This window comes from Polypterus senegalus, chromosome 1, assembly GCF_016835505.1.
Source record: "Polypterus senegalus isolate Bchr_013 chromosome 1, ASM1683550v1, whole genome shotgun sequence".
NCBI lineage: Eukaryota > Metazoa > Chordata > Cladistia > Polypteriformes > Polypteridae > Polypterus > Polypterus senegalus.
In genome coordinates, this window is record NC_053154.1 from 250,652,607 (window position 1) to 250,678,521 (window position 25,915).

Here is a 25,915-nt window from a genome sequence, read left to right on the forward strand (position 1 = left end):
AAACCAAGTCTCCTGGAAATGTACATCAGCAATACTAACCATTGTGTCACTAGTCTGCATGGTTATATTTTACAGTGTTTGAAATATTAAACATGGTTCTAAATTATTGAATTTAAGAAGTGTTCAATGTTACAAAAATGTTTGCTGAGCTGAGTTTGGTACCTAGAGTTTTATTTTTTTCTTGGTATGGGCACCCAAGGAAGAAATTCTATTAAGTAAGTGTCCCTTTCTGACTTCTAAAGGATCCTCTCTGGATTTGAAGAGTAAAGTTTTTGGAAGCTGTGTGAGGAGTAGGAGGAGGAGCAGCAGCATTATCATGTATACAGAGTACAGTGAAATTCTTTCTTGTATACAATAAATATTTTTTATGGAAGTGGAACATGGTTGATAAAAGCAGAATGTGAAGCAAAGTGGAAAAGAACAACAATGAAAAGAATTGGGTGGCTATATGGAGTGTCAAAGAGTAAGAGGAAGATGAGGAGAAACAGACTTAAAAAGTTAAAATGGGAATGTGGAGAAAAAGGCAGAAGAAAAGTATGTAAAGAGGTGCACCAAGATTGAAGTGGATGGAATGAGATTCAAAGCAAGGCCAAAGAAGACATGGCTGCAGGTGCTGTCAGATAATAGGAAAACAGACCCTCCTATCTGTGACAATATATAAGTTTATATCTGACATGCATTCGCATGATGGAGGTGGCATGGGACATAAATTGATTAAGCTGAAATTGTGCTTTGTTCAAGTGTAGTGTTTCAGATCTCAGCAAAAGCCAATCTAGAGTTTGCCTTTTTTTTAAATTTTATTGCAATCATTCCATACAAATCAGTCAATTTTTACAAAAAGTAGAATTGAGAACAAGTCGACCCCCACCCCTGAGAGAGAGACAGGAAGGCCAACGGAGTGCAATTTAAGGCTTGTAAACATACCTAAATTGATAAGTTTGATAAGCCAATAGAGATGAATGGAGAAGAAAAAGAAATACAGAAATAATTGCTTCCTCTGTGCTTTAAGAGCTTATTTTAAAATATTACTGATTAGCTCCTGCCATGTTTTGAAAAAAATCTGTACAGATCCTCTGAGTATTTGATTTTTTTTCCATTTTCAAATAGTATAAAACATTGGTTTCCCACTGACTTAAAAGAGGAGAGTTTGGATTTTTCCAGTTTAGCAGAATAAGTCTGCGTGCCAAAAGTGTAGTGAATGCAATCATAGTTTGTCCTTCTCCACTTTAAACTGGAAGAACACCAAACACAGCTGTTAATGGGTTAGGAGGGATTGTGAGTCCAAGGCTGTCTGAAAGGTAATTAAAAATTTTGGTCCAGAATGATGTTAATTTGGTGCAGGCCCAGGACATGTGGCCCAGTGAGGCTGGGACTTGATTGCAGCGTTCGCAGGTTGGATCATGCCCTGGAAACATTTTGGAGAGTTTTAGACGAGACAGATGTGCTCGATATATAATTTTGAGTTGAATAATTATATGCTTTGCGCATATGGAGCTCGAGTGAATTCTCTGCATTGCTACTTTCCACTCCTTTTCTGACATATTGCTTAAGAGATCTTGTTCCCAGTGTCCTCTTGGATCTTTGAAAGGGAGGGACTGTAAAATGGTTTTATATATTGCAGAGATGGCGTCCTTGAAATTGATCAATATTTTTTCCATCATGGATGAGGGTGCAAGCTGAGGAAAATCGGGAAGGTTCTGTTTAACAAAGTTCCTAATTTGAAGATAGTGAAAAAAATGTGTAGCTGGAATGTTAAATTTGGAATGTAATTGTTCATAGGATGCAAAGATGTTGTCTATATAAAGATCTCTAAGTAAATTAATCCCAAATTTTTTCCAGATATTAAAAACTGCATATGTTTGTAAAGGTTGAAAGAGGTGGTTCTCTTGCAGAGGTGCCACAGATAAAAGCTTCTCCATCTTAAAATGCTTTCTACTTTGGTTCCATATTCTAAGTGAGTGAAGCACAATTGGGTTATTAGTATATTGCCGATAACTTGTATTTAAGTACTGCAGGATTTTATTTCTATTGCAGACCAAGCCTGTGTTTGTTCTTCTATTTGTGTCCAGGTTTTTATAGGTTGTATGTTTGCTGCCCAGTAATAAAACTGGAAGTTAGGTTGAGCCATGCCACCTTCTTTCTTTTGTCTTTGAAGGGTCACTCTTTGGATACGTGGATGTTTTGAGTTCCAAATAAATGAGGTTATTGTTGAATCTAATTGCTTAAAAAATGATTTATTGATATATATTGGGATGTTTTGAAATAAAAAAGGAGCTTAGGAAGAATATTCATCTTAACAGTGTTTCCAGCTTCCTGCTAGAGTAAGATGAAGGGTTGACCATCTACACAAGTCTTTCTTAATTTTTTCCATGCAGATGGCGAATGCCTTTTTTTTTAATTGTTTTTAGTTTTCTTTGAGTCTATTTTTTGTTACTTTTTTCTTTATTTTCAGATTAACAAGTTTGTCTAATGTTGTATTATGTTTTGATTCTTGTGTATGACAGCTTATCTGGCTTTTTTTTGAGCATGCTTTTTCTTGGATTTGGCAGAATATCTTCTCTGCTGTCCTTTGTATGGCCTCTTTTTTGTCTTTTTGTGGCTTGTACTGTAAGATTACAGATTTATATTGTTAAATTCTGGCAATTAACCAGCATGTTTGCTTTTTCTGTGACTTACAATGTTTTGTAATTGATATAGTTGGTATGCTTCTCTTTCCCTCAGCCTGTTGATTCCATGCATGCTCTTTCATATGTCATACCTGAAACCAGCACTACAAGGAACTTTGTTTAAAAGTTACAAGATTTTTACCTTAAGTCATTATTGATTTTTTTTGATAATTGTGAACAAATTAACTTATAAATCACAAAACCAAAATATATGTATTTTAATGTAATCACAAAATTGAAAAGTGAATCACTCAGTTTGACATTGTAAGTGGTGAAGATTGAACCTATAGTATTATGGTGTTTAAGTATTTGGCCACAGTGCTTATTTTGTTTTTGCTTTGTAAAGATCCTTGCTATAGTACACCAAATAAAATGTCAAAGATTAACTGATTTTTAGTGGCTATACTTTGAAGAATGTGCTATATTCCAGGAAATGAAGTACATTTTCTTTCTTACCCTACCTTCTGGAGGGTTTCTGTTATCACATTTCTGACACCTAAATATTTTAGTCTTAGTCGAATCCCTCACTCTCATATGACATTAGATACAGTGGTGGCTTTTTAGCTAAAGGATCTGTGCCAGTAACCAGATGGTTGCTGGTTTGAATCCCTTCAGTGCCAGAAAGAAACTTACTCCATTAGGGCCTTGAGCAAGAACCTTAATTTGCATTTGTTCCAGGGTGCTGTATAAATGGCTGTCCCTGCACTCTGTCCCCAAGCACTCTGACCCCAAGTCTACTCGCTTCCTCTGGGTGTGTCTCTGGAGAGTAAGTTGTGGTATGTGAAAAATGATAGCTCCCAAATGCGAGAAATATGTGAAATTATAATAATTTTATTAGTAGTAGTAGTTGAAATAATAATAATAATACATACATACATACACTTCTTGTATGGATTTGGGTGTTTTGGTCTAGCATTCAAATCAATGATTATTCAGAAACAATAAAATATTATAAAGCCTAATATTTTGCAATAATTAATTTTTTTTATTTTTGTTTTACAAAAATGTGAAAATAAAGTGTGACCATTCTACTTGTTGATTTACTCTGAATATGAAATGTCTCTCACACTGCACTGTTGAGATAAAAATAAGCTTCAGACTCAATCTTGAATATTACTATTAGCTGACAAAACCATCCTTTCAAAAGCCTTTGCATAAAACTGACACATTGTGCTTTAAGCTATACAAACAGTTAGAGGTCTACAAGTTATTCTATGTAGAGAGCTGTTAGTGAAAGGAAAGAAAAGAACTATTATTTCTAAGGTCTCGATTGAATGCTTAGCCTTAGGGTCTGACAGAAGAGGGTTGCTTTCTAAGCTGCTTAAGAATTTTATTGTTTTTCTGTATTGTTGTCGTCTTATGAAGTATTCCTTTTTGTAAACTCACAAAATTGACCTGTTGCATTTTTGCAGTATAAGTCATTGGTCTAAGTCAGTGTTTTTCAACCTTTTTTGGGCAAAGGCACACTTGTTTCATGAAAAAAATCACGAGGCACACCACCATTAGAAAATGTTAAAAAATTTAACTCTGTGCCTATATTGACTATATATAAAGTAATTCTCTTGAATAGGAATCAAATAAACACAAAGAAAGTATTTTATAATTACTTTATTATGAAATATTAAGTAAACAAAATAGTGAAAAATTATAAAATTCAGTGCGCAACCTGGGCCTGCTTGGCTGAACACAAAGCTGATATTCCGGCTGGAATCGAAGAAAGACACACACGTAGCTCTTCGTCAACAGCTCTTAGTCTCTCTCTGTATTTGGTTTTTATAGCAATCATGCTTGAAAAGCTAATCTCACACAGATATGTAGTGGAAAATGGGAGCAATGTCAAAATAGCTTTATTTGCCAGAAGGGGGAACTCCTTGGCGGTATCCAACCAAAAACTGTCCAAAGGTAGATCAGCAAATCTTAGCTTGAAACCACGATTTTGTCTCAGTTCAGTTAGTTTCTCCTGCTCCTGTAAAGTCATGTCCTTTCCACCAACTGATGCTGAGCTATAAGGGTCCCTAACCCAGTCAAGGCATTCAGTGGAGACTGAAGAGAAATAAAATGACAACTTCTCCTCAAGAGTTTTTAAATGTTTAACTATTATCTCACACAGTGCAGCAGTGTGAACACCTTGCCATTGCTTGGTGAGTGTGAACATTTCAAGATTGCCACTTTCCACGTGTTGATGCCAGAGTTGCACCTTTGAACGGAATCCATTTATTTTATCTGTATTTGTAAGCAGGTTTTCACTTCGGCCTTGCATTCGTGTGTTCAGTTCATTCAGATGATAAAATATATCTGCCAGGTATGCCAGCCTTACACACCACTCATCACTTGCAAGCTGCTTTGCGTAATCTGACCTCTCATTTGTCAGAAACACTTTTAAGTTCCTCCCGCAGCTCATACACACGAACCAAGAACTTGCCACGCGACAACCACCGGACCTCCGTATGCAACAGCAAGGTTTTATGCTTCGCTCCCATCTCCTCACACAAAGCTAAAAATATGCGACTTTTCACGGTCGTGACTTTATAAAGTTTACCATGCGCACAACATCATCCAACACATGACCTAGGGCTGCTGGTAAAGTCTTGGCTACGAGGGCCTCGGTGTAAAAACAATGCGTAACAATCACATCTGGATTTCTTTCCTTCATTCTGCTTACAAAGCCTTTGGTGCGCCCGACCATGGCTGCACCTCCATCGGTGCAGACACTTGTGCAGTATTCCCACTTAAGTCCTCCTTGTTCAAGGTATTCTGATGTGACCCAAAAAATTTCTTCTCCTGTTGTTTTGTCTGGCAATGCCTTGCAAAAAAAGAAGTTTTCTCTAATTGCATCACCATCAACAAAACGCACATTGGCCAAGAGTTGAGCATGTCCACTGATATCAGTAGACTCGTCAAGTTGCAATGCAAATTTCTCACTGATACGGATCTTTTCCAAAACCACACTTTCGATGTCTGCAGACATGTCATTAATACGTCTGGAAATTGTGTTGTCTGAGAGAGGGACTTTGGCTATTTCCTTAGCTGCTTCAGGTCCGAGCATCTCCTCTACAATAGCTTTGCAGGCAAGAAGTATTAATGTCTCTGCCACAGTGTGCGACTTTTTTGACTTGGCTATAAGTTCAGCAACTTGATAGCTAGCTTTAAGAGCTCTTTCATTTACCTTTGTGGTTTTTCTCATGAAAGTTGCCTGTTTCTCCATGTTGTCACGCAGGCGAATAAAATAGTCCGCATTCTTGTTTTGAAGCAAAGGATGTTTCGTTTGGAGATGGCGTTTAAGTTTGCTTGGGACCATAGCACTGTTAGCTAGCTTTTCACCACACACCACGCACAGTGGAGTTGGTTTGTTTGTATCTCCAGTGCAAGTAAATCCAACTGAAATATAGCTTTCGCTATATTACCTTGCGCCAGAGAATTTGCTTGCGTTAACCATCTTTGCTTTCTTTTGACGCCCACTCATACTTGGGCTCTCATCTGCCTCCAAATTTTGTTCAGAGTCCAGTTCTTTCCTTTTCAAAAACTTGTCCATCACTGCAGTATCTCACTGTCACTGACAGCTCCAGATGACAGCTCTGTCTGTGCGTGGGCCTGGCCCCTGGTGGATCTGGTCTGTCGGGGCAGGGCCTGGGCAGTTGCTCCCCGGTCGGGTTGTGCCAGGGCAAGATAGTGCTGCCTCTCCTCTCTGGTTGCTCCGCCCTCCTGGATCCGATGCCGGATGACGTCACAGGCAGTGACGATTTCCGGGCATCAGGGAGCCAGGAAGTGGAAGGTGTCCCAGAGGGGACCGGGGGAGTCTAGGCGTGAATTTCAAAAAACACAAAAAAAACACAGTCTGTCTCAGTGTCTTGTCTTGTCTGCACCTACGGCACACCAGGCAACATCTCGCGGCACACTAACAGCGGTTGAAAAACGCTGGTCTAAGTAATATTACCTATATTTATTTGAATTGAATCAATTGTCTAGCTTTTCATCAACTGTACTGTGAGTAATAAGTGTTTGAGAAATCTTTTACAATAAGGATTTCCCAACAAATTCAGTCCAATTCTTTTATGAAGAAATAGAGCCTATTAACAAATTAAATATGTTTAGAAATGGAAAATATTGTTTCTGATGTATAAAGCACAATCTCTGTTTGTTCTTTATACACAACTTTGTTTTTCTTGCAATAGATGTTGCACTAATTGGCTCACAGGTAGTTCTCACCTCATGTCAGGTTTTTGATATATGATATTAGATCTTGCACTCTAACAGTGGAGCTGAGGCTCAGAGCAAGTAGTAACACATACTATAAGTATGATCTAGTGTAAGATGGTGATGGTTTGATTCCTGTCCATTTTAATTTAGCTTTTTCTTTAATCTATTAAACCACACACACACTGACACACACTTTTTGGTCATGGCCCCAAGCCACCTGCGTGGGCCAAATTGTCTCCAGAATTATTTCTTTCAATTTCGAGTTGCAAACATAATCTTCCACTATAACACCACAATTTCAACCTGCCTGGTACTGCTTCTCTGTTGTATTTAAAACTGCATTATTAAAGGCATTGACTTCTACTATAACTTTTGGTTTTGGTCTTGTTGGCCAGCAAGGGACAACAGGGAAATTTCAGGGCTGGAGTTAGTGGTTGTAACCCCCAAGCTGACTCAAATTTCATAACAGATTGAGATCACGGATCATGTTTAGTCTAAGCATAGGACTTTTCCCACTTGACATATACAGCACAGTTTGTAAATGTTACCCAGGCAAAACTAGGAAACAGATAAAGTTTCAAAACACTGGGCTCTGAAGCAAACAGGGGAATGTTACTATTCAGCTGAAATATTGAGATAGCAAAATGGAGGGTAGTTTGTTATGCTTCTTCCCTTAAGATGGAACTCTGCCTGCTATGTTGCTCTGTCTATCCATGCAGGACTTTAATGCACATGTCAGCTAACCTATGTGCATAGCTAGTAGAATTCTACTGTGAAAAGCATGAACTGATTCAACCAAATATTAAAAAGTGTTCTGAACTTTTAAGCAAGCAGCATATTTCTTTGTTTGATTTTGAAGTATCTGCTGATGAATAACTGATTTGTATAGCCTCTGTTGCCAAGTTTCATAAACTTGTCTCAAAGTCAAATTTATTTATAAAGGCACATTTAAGAGCAATAAATGTTGTGTCAAAAGTACTGTACAAAGGAACATAAGATTACCGTAAAACAGTTTGTTAGTGACTGTTTAATTTCCATCCTGTCCCTCCCAACAACTTTACCCACAGTGAAAGGCGGAAGAGAAACAGTGGGTTTTTAACCAAGTCTTAAAAACTTGAATAGAAGGAGAAGTTATAAGTGGAGCGGCATATCGTGCCAAAGCCAATTAGCAACAAATGAAAAAGCCTTTTCAACCCCAAACTTTAGCCATCATCTTGGAACTGCAAGGAGTAGTTGAGCAGATGACCTCAATGCCCTTGTTCCCAAAAGGGGATGATGGAGATTGCAGATGTAATTTGTGATTTTGACCTTAAAAACAAACACTAAAAGTTTAAAATCAATCCGAAATTTCATCGGTAGCCAGTGGAGAGAGGCCAGTACAGGTAAGATATGTTCTCTTTTTCTAGTGCTTGTTTAGAAATCTAGATACTGCATTTTGAAACAGTTGAAGGCACAACAGGGAAGATTTGGGCAATCCCACATATAGGGAATTGCAATAATCTAGGCGAGATGTAATAAAAGCATGAATTACAATTTCCAAATTCTTTTGTGAAAGAAAGGAGTTTAATTTTAAGATTTGTCTCAATTGGCAAAATCTGGAAACTTAGTCATGACTCAAAGATGATATCAAGGTTCCTGACATCATTATAAATTTTTGCTGTCAGCAAGCCTAAGTGAACACCATTTTCATTAGCGAAAGAAGAAGGGCCAAAGATAATGACATCTGTTTTATTGTCATTCAGTTGGAGAAAACTTTGCACCATCTGTAGTTTAATGTCATCAATACACTTCATCGGCTTTTTTAAAAGTCGAAGCGATGTTAAGGCTAACTTTAAGATGAAGCAGGGTATCATCAGCAGAACAATGGTATTCAACATTGTGTTTTGGAAATATGGACCCCAAAGGGACCAGATATAAGACAAATAATAAGTGGGTCATAATAGAGCCTTTTGGTACACCTTGTTTGAGTGGAGCTGGCTGAGAGAAATCATTACCTATGTTAACTGACAGGGATCTACCTTTTAAGTAGGAAGCAAACCATTTCAATTCACATCCTTGAATGCTGAATTCACACTTAAGGCATTTTAACAGAACCCTGTGGTCCACCATATCAAAAGCTCCACTAAGGTCAGCAGCACTAAAATAGGACAAGGACCCGATTCCAAGATTAATAAAATATCATTAGTCACCTTCAACAAAACAGATTCTGTACTATGAAGTTTTTTAAAACCATATTGAAATATATCACATAGATTGTTTTCCTCCAGATATGGCAATAATTGTACATAAACCACCACCATGAAAGCATTGTGGAATCCAGAGTAGTTTTCTTCAGTAGTGGTTGAACAATTGCATGCTTGAAGTTGTTAGACACGTTCCCCACTTTTAAACAGTTATTAATTATAGCCAAAATAAAGTGGACTGATGACTCCAAAAGAATCTTTAAACAGGTGTGCAGGTAAAATATTGAGAGGATAACTGGAATTTTTAAATGCATGACTATATTGGCTAGCTTGGAGGAAAAAACAGTGTAAACCAGCTATGCCCTCGCCCAAGGGAAGCTGTAATCTGTGCACTATGATCAACAGCTGGATTGTTAATGCTAGACCGAATAACCTGGATTTTATTTATAAAGAAGTTTAAGAATAACTCACAGGGAAACCGCTCACCAGTAGGTTTAAGAAAGTGTTCATGATGTTAAAAAGCACTCTAGGTCAAGCAGCATTTGCATTTAAATCCAATGAATAATTTAATTTTGCTGCTCTCCGCCACTTGGTAGAGCTTCAAGTGAGATTTCAGAATTTCATATAAGACCTAGATTTTATCCTTTTTCCACCTGCGCTTAGCCTGACTTCATTCCTGCCTCATAGCATGAGTGGTGTCATTTAACCGGAGAAGCTCTCTGGCCTTAACTCTGGCTCTCCTTAACTTTAAGGGTGCAGTCAGGTCCAATTTATTCTTACAAGTTGACTCTAGGAGCCTAACTATGCTATGAACATCAGAACACACAGATAGGGCTACTGTCCCCACAGGTAAGTGAAGGTTTGAAAAGGTATCTGTAAACTGCAGTGCAGATTCAGCATTTATCAACTGTACTTTAAGTAATGCTGGGGTTGTTTAAATTTCCTGGGCGGACACAAGAGTTCCAATTCAAAGACGACTGCATAGCAGTTAGAAATGTTGACATCTCCACATAATTTATAGGGTGGCCAAGAGTAAGAACCTTTCTGATGTTTGGGACTTGAAACCACTTGGGCTAAATTAAAGGAGTCCACCAGACTTAAAAAGCCTTTAACCAAAAGTTTTAAAGGACAACAGACATGAATATATACATTAAGCAGTGTATCATTGCATGACACCACGAAGATAAAAAAAATCGGTTAATTCCTAGTAAAATCCTTATTATATCTAGGAGGTCTATAATCAAGTGCACATAATACAGGACTGCTAAGCTCAATTTTAAGTAGCTGAGCTTCAAAACTGGAAAAATTATCTATAGGCATAGGTCTACATTTAAACCAATTATCAAAAACCATTTCAGCCCACTACCCCAACCAGGGCTTCTTAGTGAGTTAAAGCAATTATAGTCAGGAGGCAAGAGATCTTGGAGAGATGCTAAGTCACCACCACTTAGCCAAGTCTCTGACATAAATAAAAAATCCAATTGGCGATATGTACTAAAGTAATTTAAAATAAACAATATATTGACTACAGATCGTACATTCATTAAGGCCATCTTCACTGTGCCTTTGGATGGTATTTCCCAATCTGTCTGGTTAAACTTAAGTCCACGTGAGAGTTTCACTGAGCGCAGGTTTCCAAAATTTACCCCTCCATTCTTTGAATTTGAGCCAGAAACAAAAAGCCGCCTTAACATGTGACATTGACACCCGTTTATTGTAACTGCCTCCATAGTGCAATAGAATCAGTTCCCCCTGGGATCTGATTTTTAAAGATCGCGAGTTCTATCCTGCAACACTCCATTTTGAGAAGTAAACTGCTCTTAGTCTTACTATTTTAGAATAAAAGCATACATTTGATTTCAGTCTGTAACAGCCGAGCATAGAGAGAAGTGTGTACATTGCTTCTTACAGGAAAAGGCGATGGAAAAAGTGCACTTGAATAAAAGTGCACTTTTGTTATACTTTTACACCAACATATGTTCCTGTGTTTGAGCGACACAACAATGTGTTTACACAGATTACTGTAGAAACGAAACAGACATGAAATGCGTGTGTTCCAAATAACAATCTATTATTTCCACTCTAAAACTCCACTTCACTCCCAGATACTCAATCAAGGCATGAGCTGAGAGAAGTTTGTGCACGTTCTAAATTGGTGGGGGGATGGAATAGCCGGCTGCTTCTAGCTTCTCTTTATCAGCACATTTAGAGGACAAAGGACACTGGCGGAGAGGTGTGAAGGGATTTAAGAAGCAATTTAAGGTGGGACGGAATTTTTTCGTAGGCTCTGGTAATTCTAGTGTTAAAGAAGGTAGCAACTTATTCATGGAATTCTGGTGTGACGATGCTGGTCCCCTACAGACTCCCTTTTCCCACATGGGAGTCTGCTGAACCGACACCGTCGACAGTTATTACCGAGATGAGCTGACAAATGAGGGCAATTCACTGAAGTCAAAAGTGTATGAAAGTCAAAACACAAGTAAAACCAACAGAAATGTCAATTGTGCAGTGTTCTAAAAGGTGTACATAAAAAAATCCATAAAAATCCAATGAAAAGTGGGAATAAAAATCAATAAATAATCTGTTAAAAATCCAAAGTTAAAATGCAAACTAACTCCTCCTGATCTCAGCCCAACTCCTTCTCATTCTCCCCAGCTCACCCATTGCTCATGTAGTCGGCGGAGACTCAGCAGCCGCAAGCTACTTTCCACTGACCTCCGTCTTGGCTGCCTCTTGGCATCACGGCCAGACCATCCGAGGTCGGCTATCCTGGCTTCTTCCTTTGCGCTCACGTGGTTGCACCCCGGAAGCCTAGGGAGGGCACCTGCCTTTCTCGCCATAATCTACCCGAATGTTAAGTGGGGCGAACTAGCCCCTAGAGTGCCACAGCTAACGCTCCTTCACGGGGCCCCAGCTCGCACTGCTTCCTCCTTTCAGATGGCCACATCGTCCTTCTAAGACTGCCTTTCATGTCTTTTAACCTCTTTTGAACTTTTTAACATTTCTTTGATTTCTCCCATCTTTGATCCATCATCTTTTTCCTTGTGCTGGTCCATATATATATATATATATATATATATATATATATATATATATATATATATATATATATATATATATATACAGTATATATATATATATATATATATATATATATATATATATATATATATACTCACACACATCTCCATGGGCGCAGCACCTTAATCGCATACTGCAAGAAGCCAATGAAGCAATTGAGAACAATCATACCCGCACGTACAAGTGCGACTCGCCCCAACTACCTCATTAACTCCCCACGGTCGTGCAATCAGAGAGTCACGGAGAGTGACACTGCTTTACGAATTTAAAATCTGGCCCTATTTTTTTTGAAGCCGCGGACCTGATATACCACAACTGGGTCCATCTGAAGTGTCAAGAGCTAGCGAGGGCTTGTACTAACCATTGTGTGCAGGTAGCAAAACTTAAAGAGGGCAGCAAAACAATCATAGCCTGAAACTCTAGCATTCACAGATCTCCACACAGTTCAAGAAAGTCCAAAACGTGGAAAGCTTCCCACAAAAAAAAGGAAAAATTTCCCATGAGCAGCAGCAGACAAACACGCCAGCATTCACTCAACCAGAACCAGAATTCAAACAACAAGATCACTTGGTGGCGTATACACAGATCTTTAAGTAAAGAGGAGCCTTCTTCACTTCTTTGATGAGAATCAACAGGTCATCTTTGCTGTTTGCAATTTGGGTCCGAGATCAGAATCAGAATCATTTTATTGCTAGCATGTGAAATATACCAGAATAGACTTTGGTTAGGTGCAAAAACATGGAATACAAAACATTACCAACTCAAGACAACACAATTTCAACCCACCATTAATCAGAAATTGTGCAACCAACTATACAAATACAACAGTTTCTTGAACAAAAACATTTACAAACTTCAATAATATTCTCAAATAAATAGAAAATAGAAGCTGTGGAGAATGCATTTAGGTCAGGTCACAATAGACCTGTACCTCCTCTGCGATGACAATTTAATGAACAGATGGCTGCTGTGGTGGGTGGAGTCAACTGCAATCTTTCCTGCTCTCCTTTTTTGTCTGGCGATGAACCGATCTTTTAATGTTGGGAGATAATGATTTCCTCAGCTGTGTAAATCACCCACTGCAAACCGACTGTTAGAAAGAAAGGAGGCAGAAGGAAAACAAATTGTGATGGAGGTGGTCACAATACTCTCAGTGATGGTGGAGTAAAAATTTAACAACGCCTTGATAAGCCAAGCTTCTTAAGCTGGTGAAGAAAGAACAATCTCTGCTTGGCTTTCTAGATGATGGAGGCGATGTACTTGTCCCATTTTAATGTATTAGTGAAAGTAGTCCCTAGGAATTCAAACAACTGAACCACAGACATAGTCTGGCCCTTGATTTGTAAAGGTGGACAGTTAGTGACTTGTACACAGAAGTCAATCCTTATTTCCACTGTCTTAATAGCATTGAGTTCCAAGTTGTTACAAGAACACCATTCTATAAGACGGCCCACCTCTTTTTCATAGGAAGACACATAATTATTAGAAATGAGACCTGCTATGGTTGTGTCATCTGCAAACTTTAGGATTTTTACAGATTTGTCCATGGATCTACAGTCATTTATATAAGGGAAGGGGTGAAAGAACACAGACTTGGGGGGAGCCTATGCTAATTGACATTGGATTTGACAAATGGGGACCGAGTAATGTTTCCTACCTGTCAAGAAACTCATAATCCACTGGCAAACACCATAGAGTACACCTAACTGTATTAGTATTGAAGCCTGAGCAGAAATGCACAAACAACACCCTCAGAAAGGTGTTAGACAAGTCCAGGTGCCATTTTTTGGAGCATCTGCTCTTTTTTAGTCCAATTGGTGAAGGAGTCCATTGCCCTCAGTGGGCCTCTTCATGCTGCTGTGGGTGACAAAAGAGACAACAATGTTAGCAACTATGCTCCCTCTTGCCCTGGGGTGGGGTCACTTACCCCGATAAACCTGGTAGGTGATCCTTCGATGCACACTCACACACATATATATATATATATATATTTATGTAAGATACAGTACCTGCCAAATAATACAAAGAGTAAACAACACGTTTTTCTCTATTTGTTCATCAGATGTATGCAGTCTTGCTTATCATATTTATATGGTACTAGACATTAAGCCCGTTTCAATAACGGCCGCTAGAACAGTAGTGCATAAACATTAGTAGGAACAGTCTATATTAAATGGCAAGGGACCTTGACCTCATTCTGTTTGTTGTCTTAATTTTTTTTGTCAAAAATATTTTTGCAAGAAGCCTAAAGTAAAATAATAATAAAAATAAAATAGAAGCGTATATGACAATACAGTAAGTGTAATTAATATTGCCTTAGTGTAAAATTTTGTAACAATCTGTAATACACAATATCTGAAGAAGATATTTAGGAAAAATTTTGTATTTTTTTACCTCATGAAATGTTTCTATAAAATATCATTATAGACAACATTTCTTGTAAATATTCTGTCTGAGTTTGGCAACAGTTTGCCTTGTTCAGGACCATCTACAACCTTGACAACAACATCTGGAAAACTTCTAACTCTTGATAATGCAACATATAACTGACCGTGGCTGAATACTGGTTCCGGGAAGTAAATGCCAACTTTTTCTAAGGTTTGGTCTTCTGAGTCTTTCTTTTTTAGTGTTTTTATGATGCTCATTTTCTTTTTCTTCAATCTATTTGCTCATATTTTTCTTTGTCTTTCAACCTTTCTTTTGTTGATGTTTACTTGTTGAGCTGACCGTTCTTCCAGGAGATGTTGCTTATATAGGATTTGATTGTTTGTGTCTTTTGTCCTACTTGACGTGTCATTTTTTTTTTTTTATTAGTAGATACGTCCATAATATTTTCTCTTACAGTAATACTGGCTTGTATGTGGCTGTAATATGCGTCACTGTATTGTGTGCCTTTAATTTTCTCTTGCAGTAATATGGGTTTGTATTTCCGTAAAATGCCTGGAATTTTCTCTGACAGTACTACTGGCTTTGATGTCCGTAATATGACTTTAATTTTCTGTCACAACAGTAGTCAATCAGAGTGTCCCCAGCAACTGATGCAATGTGTGCCGTGCAGCTGATAATCGTGCCTGTGGAATCTCCCCAGCAAGTACTGTGAAGTTTCCCAGCAAGTATTTTAATGTGTGGTGGCGTGGAGCTGATTATTGTGTGACGTCTCCCCAGCAACAGATTTTATGTGCATGGTCGCGACTACCGAATCAGCACTCTCCCCAGCAATTATGTCCTTTATTTGCTTATCACGCGCGGCCGCGGCTAGGCCATTCACTGTGTGCCCAGCTTCCAGTGTGTGTGCATCCATGGTGCCGTGCGCATAGGGGGGGCATGGTGCGATGCACGGTGCGGCCCCGTGCATGCGCACTTCACCAGAAGACACACACACGGACACCTGGATGCACACAGGGGTTTTATTAAAGAAGATATATTGTATATTTGCATGTATGTATGTATAAATGTAATTGTCATTTGCAAAATCTTTGAAGAAAAGCCACATGGACACAAAAGATTTGTACAGAATATTAAATGCAAGTCAAATCAAATAAATATTTTTAATATTCTGTTAAGTAATCTGAGAAGAAAAACATTCTATGCCTGAAAAAAAGTCCTCCCAATGAAAATATAATGTAACAGAAAAGATCATAAGCTTACTAAAACCACTGCTGAGCTATCATACAATTTCTAGAAGTCCTATTCCCTAGTGATGTTGAAAGCACAGTTATAAGAAGTACAACCTGAAATTCATCCATGTTTGAAAAAGTTGAATAGTTTGGAGGACTTTATTGAACCGAATTATATTTTGATTCACAGAGCATGAAGTTTCAGTGATTGAATAGGATTAAATAGGATTTTAAATATGGATAGTTACTGTATGTAATACAGAAAGAGATACTTTAGGAAGTTGTCTTTGCTCACACCAGTTGTAACATACTTTACATAAAAACAACTTGCTGTTCATTGAATTCAGCCCAGACAAACTCTGCTTTCATCAAGTTTTGTAATATTTTTTTCAGGTTTTAGTTTTTACCTCTGTAAATTACTGGACAGCAGTGACAGTGTTTTTCTCTTGCTACTCCAATTTTCTTGAACATTCCAAACATTGGAATTGATTTCTAACTCTAAATTAGCTCAGTTACATTTTCTCATTAGAAATATACCTTACTGAATGATAATTATAATATTTTAGCCCCTGGTTTTGCAGCACAGTAATCAATATTATTTTATTTTTCATTTTTTAAAAGCTTCTGTAAGTATACATTTTACTTCAATTGCATTGTATCAACTAAGTCCCATTCCAGCTGGCATGCTACTCACAAGCTGGCACCACATCTGTGAGAGGCGTTGGATGTGTTCTTGCTAATCAATTTAAAGGCACAATGTTGTTAAAACATAATTTTGGTTGAATTTTGTTTTATTCTTTGAGTCAGGAAAAAATCTAAGTGTCTGTGTGTGTACTCTATTATGGAAAAACGGACAGTGAATAATTCAAAGTGCCACGATAGCTGCTTAATTAGCTAGTTGTATCTACAACTGCTGTATCACTGGTAAATATTATTAGTCATTCATAATCAGCTTGAATATCAGGAAATAAAAGCCAGGAATAATCTTTGGACAATTTCTTAGTTCTTTGTACATCACACATGTTCTGACAGATGAGAAAATCATTTATCTCTTTATACTTGATTGGTGTTTTATATCTTTCTCATTTGTTAAAAAACATTTATCCTATCTGAGGCTAATAAGAGACATTGGGAAGACTTGTGAGGTAAAGATGAAGGTTGCAGAATAATTTTAATTTAGTCCCAGCATAATAAAATTATGAACAACAACAGTGTCGGTGCAATGCTTAAGGCCCTAGGAAAAGGAAAAAGCTTTCTTGCCCCTGCACTTGGATGGGGGTGGGGTGGGAGTTATGCCAGTGCTGCCCAAAGTAGGCAGCAGTCATTGATAGCCATGGCCATCTCATCCACCATATGCTTCAGGGGAGCATTAGCTATCCTTCAGCATTGTTTGTGATCTCCGCCATGATCACCAGTATTTACAATATGTAGCCTTAATCTCTGAATTAATGGAAGGGTTGGCTGGAGGGCCATAAGCAAGTTTTTGTATTATGCCTCTGGATCTGGTATTTGTGCTCCTGAACACTGTTAGATTTTATGTATCGTTTGCCTTATATTTTATAAAAGATGCTCTTTACATATTAAATAATTAAAAATGAACATATGTTCTTCTAGCATTTTCGGAATCCTACACTTGTTATTATTTCAACAGTTACAGTGGCTTGCTTTGCAGTATTTGTTGTGTCTTGGCACATCAAACTTATGTTCCCAAGCCAGCTGTCTGCCTGCTGCTATCAGGTCATTTCCAGGACACTTGCATACTTGAGTAGACTATTCTAGCTGTAACAGAGAATTTGCCACCTGATACACCGCAAAACTAATAAGCAGTGTGTGTGAGGAATATTTAATAAGCACAATGTTCATTTATACTTTGTATATTTACATAAATTAAGCAATGTATAAAGGAATTTCCTATGTATGGGTATGCTGAGTGATTGAAAAATGTGGAATGGCTCACCATAGTCAGTATTTTACACACACACACACACGCGCACACACACACACACACACACACACATATATATATATATATATATATATATGCATATATATATCTATATATATATATATAATTTGTATGTGTATATATACACTCAACATCCATTTTATTAGGTACATCTTTCTAGTACCGAGTTGGACCCCCTTTTGCCTTCAGAACTGCCTTAATTCTTCATGGCACAGATTTAAAGATTTAAGGTGCTAGAAACTTTCCTCAGGTATTTTGGTCCATATTGACATCATAGCATCATGCAGTTGTTTTAGATTTATCAGCTGCCCATCTATTCTGCAAATCTCCAGTTGCCCCACATCCCAAAGGTGTTCTGTTGGTTTGAGATCTAGTGACTATGGAGGCCATTTGAGTACAATTAACTCATTGTCATGTTTAACAAATCAGTTTGAGATGATTTGAGCTTTGTAACATGGCATGTTATCCTGTTGGAAGTAGCCATCAGAAGATATTAACAGTGCACTGCGGGTAAAAAAGGATGGACATGGTCAGTAACAATACTCAGGTAGGCTGTAGCATTTAAGTGATGCTCATTTTGATACTAAGGGACCCAAAGTATGTCAAGAAAGTATCCCCCACACCATTACACCTCCACCAAGCATTAACCATTGATACAAGGTAGGATGGATCCATGCTTTCATGTTGTTGATGCCATATTCTGACCCTACCATTCAAATGTTGCAGCTGTAATAGAGACTCATCAGACCAGGAAATGTGTTTCCAGTCTTCTATCATCCAAATTTGGTGAGCCTGTACCAATTGTAGCCTCAGTTGTCTGTTCTTAGCTGACAGGAGTGGCACCCAGTGTGTTTTCATGCTGCTGTAGCCCGTCTGTTTGAAGGTCTAACATGTAGTATGTTCAGAGATGCTCTTCTGCATATCTCGGTTGTAATGAGTGGTTATTTGAGTTTCGATTTCTATGAGCTCAAACCCATCTGGCTGTTCTCCTCTGACCTTTGGCATCAACAAGGCATTTTCACCAAGAGAACTGCTGCTCACTGGATATTTTCCATTTTTTTCTGGCCATTCTCTGGAAATGGATGTGTGTGAAAATCACAGTAGATCCGCAGTTTCTTAAATACTCAGACCAGCCTGTCTGGCACCAACAACTATGCCATATAAACATATATTATATATACATATATACGAAATGTGTGTATGTGTATGTGGAAGCAAAGGTCTGTGATACGGTTTGCATATTTCTAGCTAAAGATCCACAAAGGGAGAAAACGAGTCATGTATCTTAAAATAGTTTTTTATTCCTAAGCTTTCGACAACCTGTTAGATGTCATCGTCAGAGTAAAATGATTAGACATACAAAAATCAAAGGCAATATTTGGCTGATGAAGGGTGGGGACAGAGGGGAAGGTTGTAAGGGGATTTGGGATGGATTAGTAAGGTAGAGTTCAGAAGGTATTTTTTATTATTTGGTGCCTGCATATGTTGGGTTAAAGTATATATATGCTGGGTTCAATATATACTGTATAATTTATATATTGTAAAGCCCAGCCGCCCTAACCACAACACACGTCTATTTTTTCCACGTGGGGAAGCACAGCTTTCGCTCTCCACAATAGCACAGTGTCCACAACACCAAGCACAGTCCTTTTCGCCTTCACTCCTCCTCACCGGCTTTGCCCTTCTTCCTACCGACTGTGACGTCGAGTAGTGCTGACTGGCACCCTTTTATAGGACACCCAGAAGGACTCCAGGTGTTCATCGACCTTCTTCTGGCAGTTCTTCCTGGTGTGGTGGAACGGCTGCCAAACAGGGAACAGCAAATGTCCAGGCACTCCATGGTAGTGGCCTTAGACCCCAACAGGGTTGAGCTTCTATGCTCCAAACCTATGGCCCCACTGTAAGCCAAGGGGGCTTCCCTCTATCGGTCCGGGGGAGACAGAATCTGGAATAAGCCCTCTTCCCCCAGTCCTTCTGTACCAGAATATATACACAGTATATGTATGTATGTACAGTGCCCTCAGATCCATTGCCACTATTAAGGCAAATTAAGCATTCACCTAGGGCACAAATCATAAGAAGGGGGACCCAGCTGCACATGTTAGCAACCGAACAATCAGTTGGTGCACTAGTAAGCTTGGTCTAGGGCGCAAAATAAACTAGGACTGGCATTAAGTGCCCTCCATAATATTTGGGACAGTGACACATTTTTCTTTGATTTACCCCATGTTCCATAGTTTAAAATTACAAATTAAAAAATTAAAACATAATTAAAGTACACATAGTAGAATTGAAGTTTTTAAAAGGGTACTTGCTTACATTTTGGTCACACCATGTAGAAATGACAACCATTTTTATTCATGACTCCCCCATTTCAGGGCATCATAATATTTAGGACAATTGATGTCACAGGTGTTTGTGATTATTCAGGTGTGTTTCGTTGCTTCATTAGTGCATGCATACAGTAAGATGCCTAGGCATTCTTCTACCAACAGACTACCTTGGGACTGTGTAGTTGCCATTGTTCAACATGAGGACAAGTGATATGCCAATGAAAGTCAAAGAAACCATTATGAGGCTGAAAGACAAGAATAAAAGCATTTGAAATTTCAGTAAAACATCAGGATTACCTGAATTAACTGTCTGTAATTTTATATAGGAGAAAGAATGCCCTAGTGAGCTCAGTAATTGCAAACGGACTGGTAGGCCAATGAAGATCTCCACAGCCGATGAAGGAAGATTCCTCACTATGGTAAAAGAAACACCCCAAACACCTGTCCAACAGATCAGTAACAATCTTCAGGAGGCAGAGACTACTATTTGCAGAAGACTTCATGAACAGAAATACAGAGGCCACACTGCAAAATCCAAACCACTAGTTAGCCACAAAAATATAATGGCCAGATTACAGTTTGCAAAAAGGAATTTAAAAAAGCCTGCAGAATTTTGAAAAAAGGTCCTGTGGGTAGACAAAACAAAGATTAATATTAGGCATGTATAGCTTCCACAGATCACACTTATCTTCATTAATGATGTAACTGCTGATGGTAGTTGCACAATGAATTCTGATGTGTATTGAAACATCTTATCTGCTCAGGATTCAGTAACTGCCTCCAAACTCAGTGAACGGTATGTCATCCTTCAACAAGGTAATGATCCCCAACATACTGCTAAGGCAACTATAGTATGTGGAATAGTTTTGCCATTCTGTGCATCATTATATGGTTACTGGTTGATTACAATCAGATGCCTTTAACTAATAAACGATATGCGGTTAATTTCAGTGTATTTGATAAAGCCGCATCAGAGACGTGAATCTAAAAAATAAAAGGAAACCACACAGGAAGGGTAGCACTGCTTTGACGCTGGGTGGCGCCAGTTTGCAAAACCAAGCGGAGAACTTATGTACACAAGGGATTGACCTGTGCTTTATGCCAAGTTTAGTTTTTTACATTGCGATGTGAGCGCGGAAATAGGTGTACACAACATTTTTGTGCATATGGACCGTTTATACATGTGGCCCCTTGTGCTTACTGTTTTGCTATATCGTTGCGAGACATGAACGCTATCCAGTGATCTGAGATGAAGACTGTACCTCTTTGGTACTGTGTCTCTTCAGAGAATCCTTGGGTACCAAAGGTTTGACTTTGTGTTGAACAAGTCGTTGCTCATGGAGTCCTGAATGAGGCAGATTACATGTATTGTGAGGAAGCATCAGTTATGGCACTACAGCCATGTGGCGCTATTCCCTGACGGTTATCTGGCTCACAGGATCTTCATTGGCTGGACTAGGCTAAGGGGATGCCCATGTAACACCTGGCTGCAGCAGATAGATGTTTTTTTTTCCGGGGGGTGGAACTGGACCGTGTGTCTGCCTGGGGAGTTACCAACCAGGATACAATCTGTTTTGTTGTGTGGTGATTGTGGCAACATGCTGTATATACTGTACATGTATCTGTATGTATTATGTATGTATGTGTTTTTTCTTTAAATGTTAATAACCATAGGAAGGTGTCTTATCTTATAGCCAGCTTTATATTATTTCATGAACTTTATGGATTTTAAATAAGTATATATTTAGGTTATATAAAATATCTGACTGCTAGAAATATAATGGTCTTGTCATCAGTTTTCTTTTCCAGGTAACAATTTAAAATGGCCAGGAAGTATTATACCAGTGATCTAATCATTCTGTTTTAGTAATGATAGGTTTGGGCAAAATTGTGCCTATACTGTATTTAGAGTATGACACATACTACTTGCATGGACTTCCCACTGACTTATACTTTTTTCTATTTGCATTTATCCTGAGAAATTAAGTACTTACCAGGAACAAAGTTATAATTGCTATACAGTGTGAACTTACAGTACTGTTCATTTGATGAAAGAATACTTCTGATGCATTAGAATAAATTATGTTAACCTTTTTACTTTCATATTTAAACAGTTTAGTTCATTATTTTTAATAAATTAATTACATTTAGAAGAAAAACGTTGTACATGCTTTAATTGATATCATCCTCTCAAAATGCCAGAAACGTATTCTCCAGTCTTTCTCAGAGTCTACAGACCAATAATGTAAAATTAAAAGAAAACTTGTAGAGACAGATCAGACATGTAGTAAGTCAGATATTTGGTGTTAAATTTTCATAAATTACTGAAGCACACAAAAACATTTACACTCATTTTCTATTGTCTAAAATCTTTATCCACTTTTGATTTTATTGTTGCTTTCATGGCTTAAATAAGAAAAACTTGCAAACACTTACATGTAGTACTAGGGTGTTGTACCGTGTTAGCCATTATGAATGTAGTGAAATATGATATATATATATAACATTTACATAATAATCATAACAACTGCATAGACCAAAACATTGACCTCAAGAAAAAAAATAAAAACAGAACCCCTAAGTGTCAAATTATTTGCTGTTGTTTGTTTTCTGCAGGTACTCTTCTAGTAGACAATATGCAAATACAGGGTCGAGCAGATGGACCAGACAAGACAATTTCACTTTCATTAAGAAACAACGCGGATTACTGGGTTATCCTGGATCCTGCACGACAGCGCCTTTATCTCAACAGCACTGGCCGTGTACTAGACAGAGATGTATGTTTTAATCAACAATTTATTAAGAAATAGAATTTTTTATTTCTGAACGTAGCCTTTCATATGTGACATATATCAAGTAAGGTTTATCTGTATAGTAATCCTGTCTGTATTTGCATTCTAGCCCCCTTCATCTATCCAGTCTATTGTGGTCCAAGTTCAATGTACAAATGAACTAGTAGGAAGCATCATCTTCCATGAAGTGCGAATTGTGGTGCGGGATCGCAATGATAATACTCCACGTTTTCAGCAACAACGCTACTATGTAGCAGTCAATGAGGTGAATAATTTTGTATATTTATGTGTTGTGCATGCAGATAATTTCTGTTAAAAATGTCCATGCCATATGTCCCCCTAACGATAGAATCCTGGTAACAACTTACTTACACTTATAACCTTAATATATGTGTTACCATTCCAGCAAATGGTATTTGAATATTTAATGAATTTTAACACCTCTTCTCATGATGTGGGTCAAGGTAGCAATATGTTGAGTTGGGCTACACCGTCTGTCCTATCCCTACTAAACTCATCTCCTCCAGTGGAATTTCCAGATACATCCAACCAATGTGTGACATCACGTCTGTGTGCTATGTTGTGGACAGCCCATGAGTTTACTAACACTATCAAATTGTTCTTCTAAGGTATTATTTATCTGTAGTTCCACCATTGTGTAATTATGTTGAACATTTTTGCTTTCTAAATAGGATGAAGCAGGTTTTTGTAAAATTCTAAATATGTAAATTCTCATTACTTAAAGGCAGGAGTACACTATGTAATATTAACCTAACTTATGAGCTCCAGAAAGGTTTATCAAATCTATAGTAATTCATGAAAAGTTGTAAGGTCACTTTTCAAAGGCATGGTGCAACACAACTCAAGGGCTCCTGATGGGTTTTTGGATGCACTGTGTCAGGGATGCAAGGGGCGACGACCCGGCCGGGACGCCTTGAAGGACCGGAAGTGGGCGTACGCCCATCTGGGATCACGTGGGGGCCGCCATCCTGGTTGCTTTGGGGGCCACGGGTAGAGGGCGGAAGTGCTGAGGTCCAGGGTCCCTAAGGCATCCAGGGCGGCGGCCCCCACATGATCCAGGGTGGGCGCTGACCCACATCCGGTCCCTCACGCCGTCCCGGCCGGGTCGTTGCCCCTGACATCCCTGACAACTGTTAACTTGAGTTCATTAGGTTTAAGAGGTCATACAGTCCAGTTTTGCATGTCTGTTCCAATTAACCAGAAAGGGAGTGAGTCCATGTATATGCTTTTGTATGCATGGCAAGAAAATGTTGGTGGATGCTTTGAAAGGAGGACTGAATGGTCAAGTTGTGGCAAGAGAACCATTTCTTTAGAGAAACATCAAAGAAGACATTTAGGATTACTTAGCAACTACACATTCCTGGTAGCATTGCATGTTTGTACATTTAACAGAAGAACATTTTACTACAAGAAATTCTCTTCTGAATATGTTTTTCACAGTGTTAAAAGTTGCACTGCTACCATAATAATGGTTGCTACTAAACAACAGCGCAAGATTTAAAAAGCCTGCAACTATTTGTGAGCCCGTAAAATCACATAGTGTATGCCTGCTTCTAATCAGTAATCAGTACAAATGAGTTGTTAAACTTGAGAGGGTGCCCAAACTCCCAATATTGTAACACAAGAAAATCACCAAGTATACACATGCCCTAAGATATTAAAGAAGAAGAAGTCAAATTTAATTAGGTATTTTATATGTAAGATGGTGATTTCTGTAAAACTGCTAAAAAATCATCCATTGTAAACCTGGAAGTATAGTATTTATCTATCCATCAGTCATCCATCCATTTACTGAATGTCCTTAATCCACTTAACTTAAGTTTTAGGATCTAATTGATAAAAGTAATGTATAACAGCAGCAGTATAAAACACACTTTAGACCTACCCCCTTAATAATTTTAATATATCAGAAATGGACAGTATTAATAAATAAATCATTCACTAAACTTTTGGCATGAAAGTAAAGTCTAGTACCAAAAGCTCAAGCCAGTGCAGTGTGAATTAAAAATAGTTACAGCATCAACTACTTTAGGTATACATTTATGAAAGCAAATATTTTGTGTAGAAGAAGTAATATAAAGTCAGGAACAACACAATAAAATGTAATTAAGCTGTTGTTAATGTCCAACTGAAATGGAACAGTTGAAAAATTCTGAAATAATATTAAAATAGCAGTTTTTAAGTAAGATTAGAGAAAAGTTGAGCAAGCAGAAAGATGTTTAATGAAAATAGTATTTGTGTGGTTATCAGGTGCCATAACTGGAATAATTACAAGTAAATGTGCAGGTACAGATCAACACATTCATTAACAGCTTTTGATTCGGCCATTCTCTTGTAACACCTTGGGTGTTGTGGTTCCCATCCCTTTGATGTATCTATACAAGACATTTCATTATGTAAGACAACTGTTATACATCTGTATACTGTCATATAACAGGACATAATCTAATTGTGCATGCTGTTTGTTCTGTTAACTTAATATAACTTTCAACTGCTTGCTCTTTAACTTACTAGCTTGCTGTTTTGTTTTCCTTCAACTGGCTATACAGAATGTTTGTCTTAATTATTTCTTTTTTACATTTTGTGTGTGCTTTTTGTCAGAGCCTCAATTTGAGCTTAGATATACTGCTTAAATGACAATCTCAGGATTATAAACAGGAATTCACCTGTTGGTAGAAACCAATAGTAGCAAATTCTGTAAATACATTACATGGCCAAAAGTGTGTGGACACCTGATCATCTAAACCTCTATGAGCTTGTTGGACACCCTGTTCCTCAACTATGGACATCAATTTGGACTTGCCTATCCATTTACAGCTATAACAGCCTCCACTCTTATGAGAAGGTTTTTCGCAAAATTTTGAAGTGTGTCTGTGAAAATTTGTGCCCATTCAGTATTTTTGAGGTCAGGTACTGATAATGGAGTTGGCTTGTAGTTGGCATTCCAGCTCATCCCAATGGAGTTAAGTAGGTTTGATGTGAGGGCTCTGTACATGCCAGTCGAGTTCCTCCACACTACACCATCAGATCATATTTTTATAGATCTGGATTTTTTCACA

The 25,915-nt window shown here is 38.1% G+C and overlaps 1 protein-coding gene across 6 annotated transcripts in view; it reads left to right on the top strand.

Moving 5' to 3' along the window:
* Positions 1–25,915, top strand: part of pcdh15b (protocadherin-related 15b) — a 760,133-nt gene that overhangs the window by 259,457 nt on the left and 474,761 nt on the right. For all 6 annotated transcript variants that reach the window (XM_039771647.1, XM_039771665.1, XM_039771655.1 and 3 more), the window contains 2 exons: positions 22,660–22,820; positions 22,945–23,100. In XM_039771647.1, coding sequence (XP_039627581.1) covers positions 22,660–22,820; positions 22,945–23,100 — 317 coding nt within the window. The remainder of the gene's footprint in view (positions 1–22,659; positions 22,821–22,944; positions 23,101–25,915) is intronic.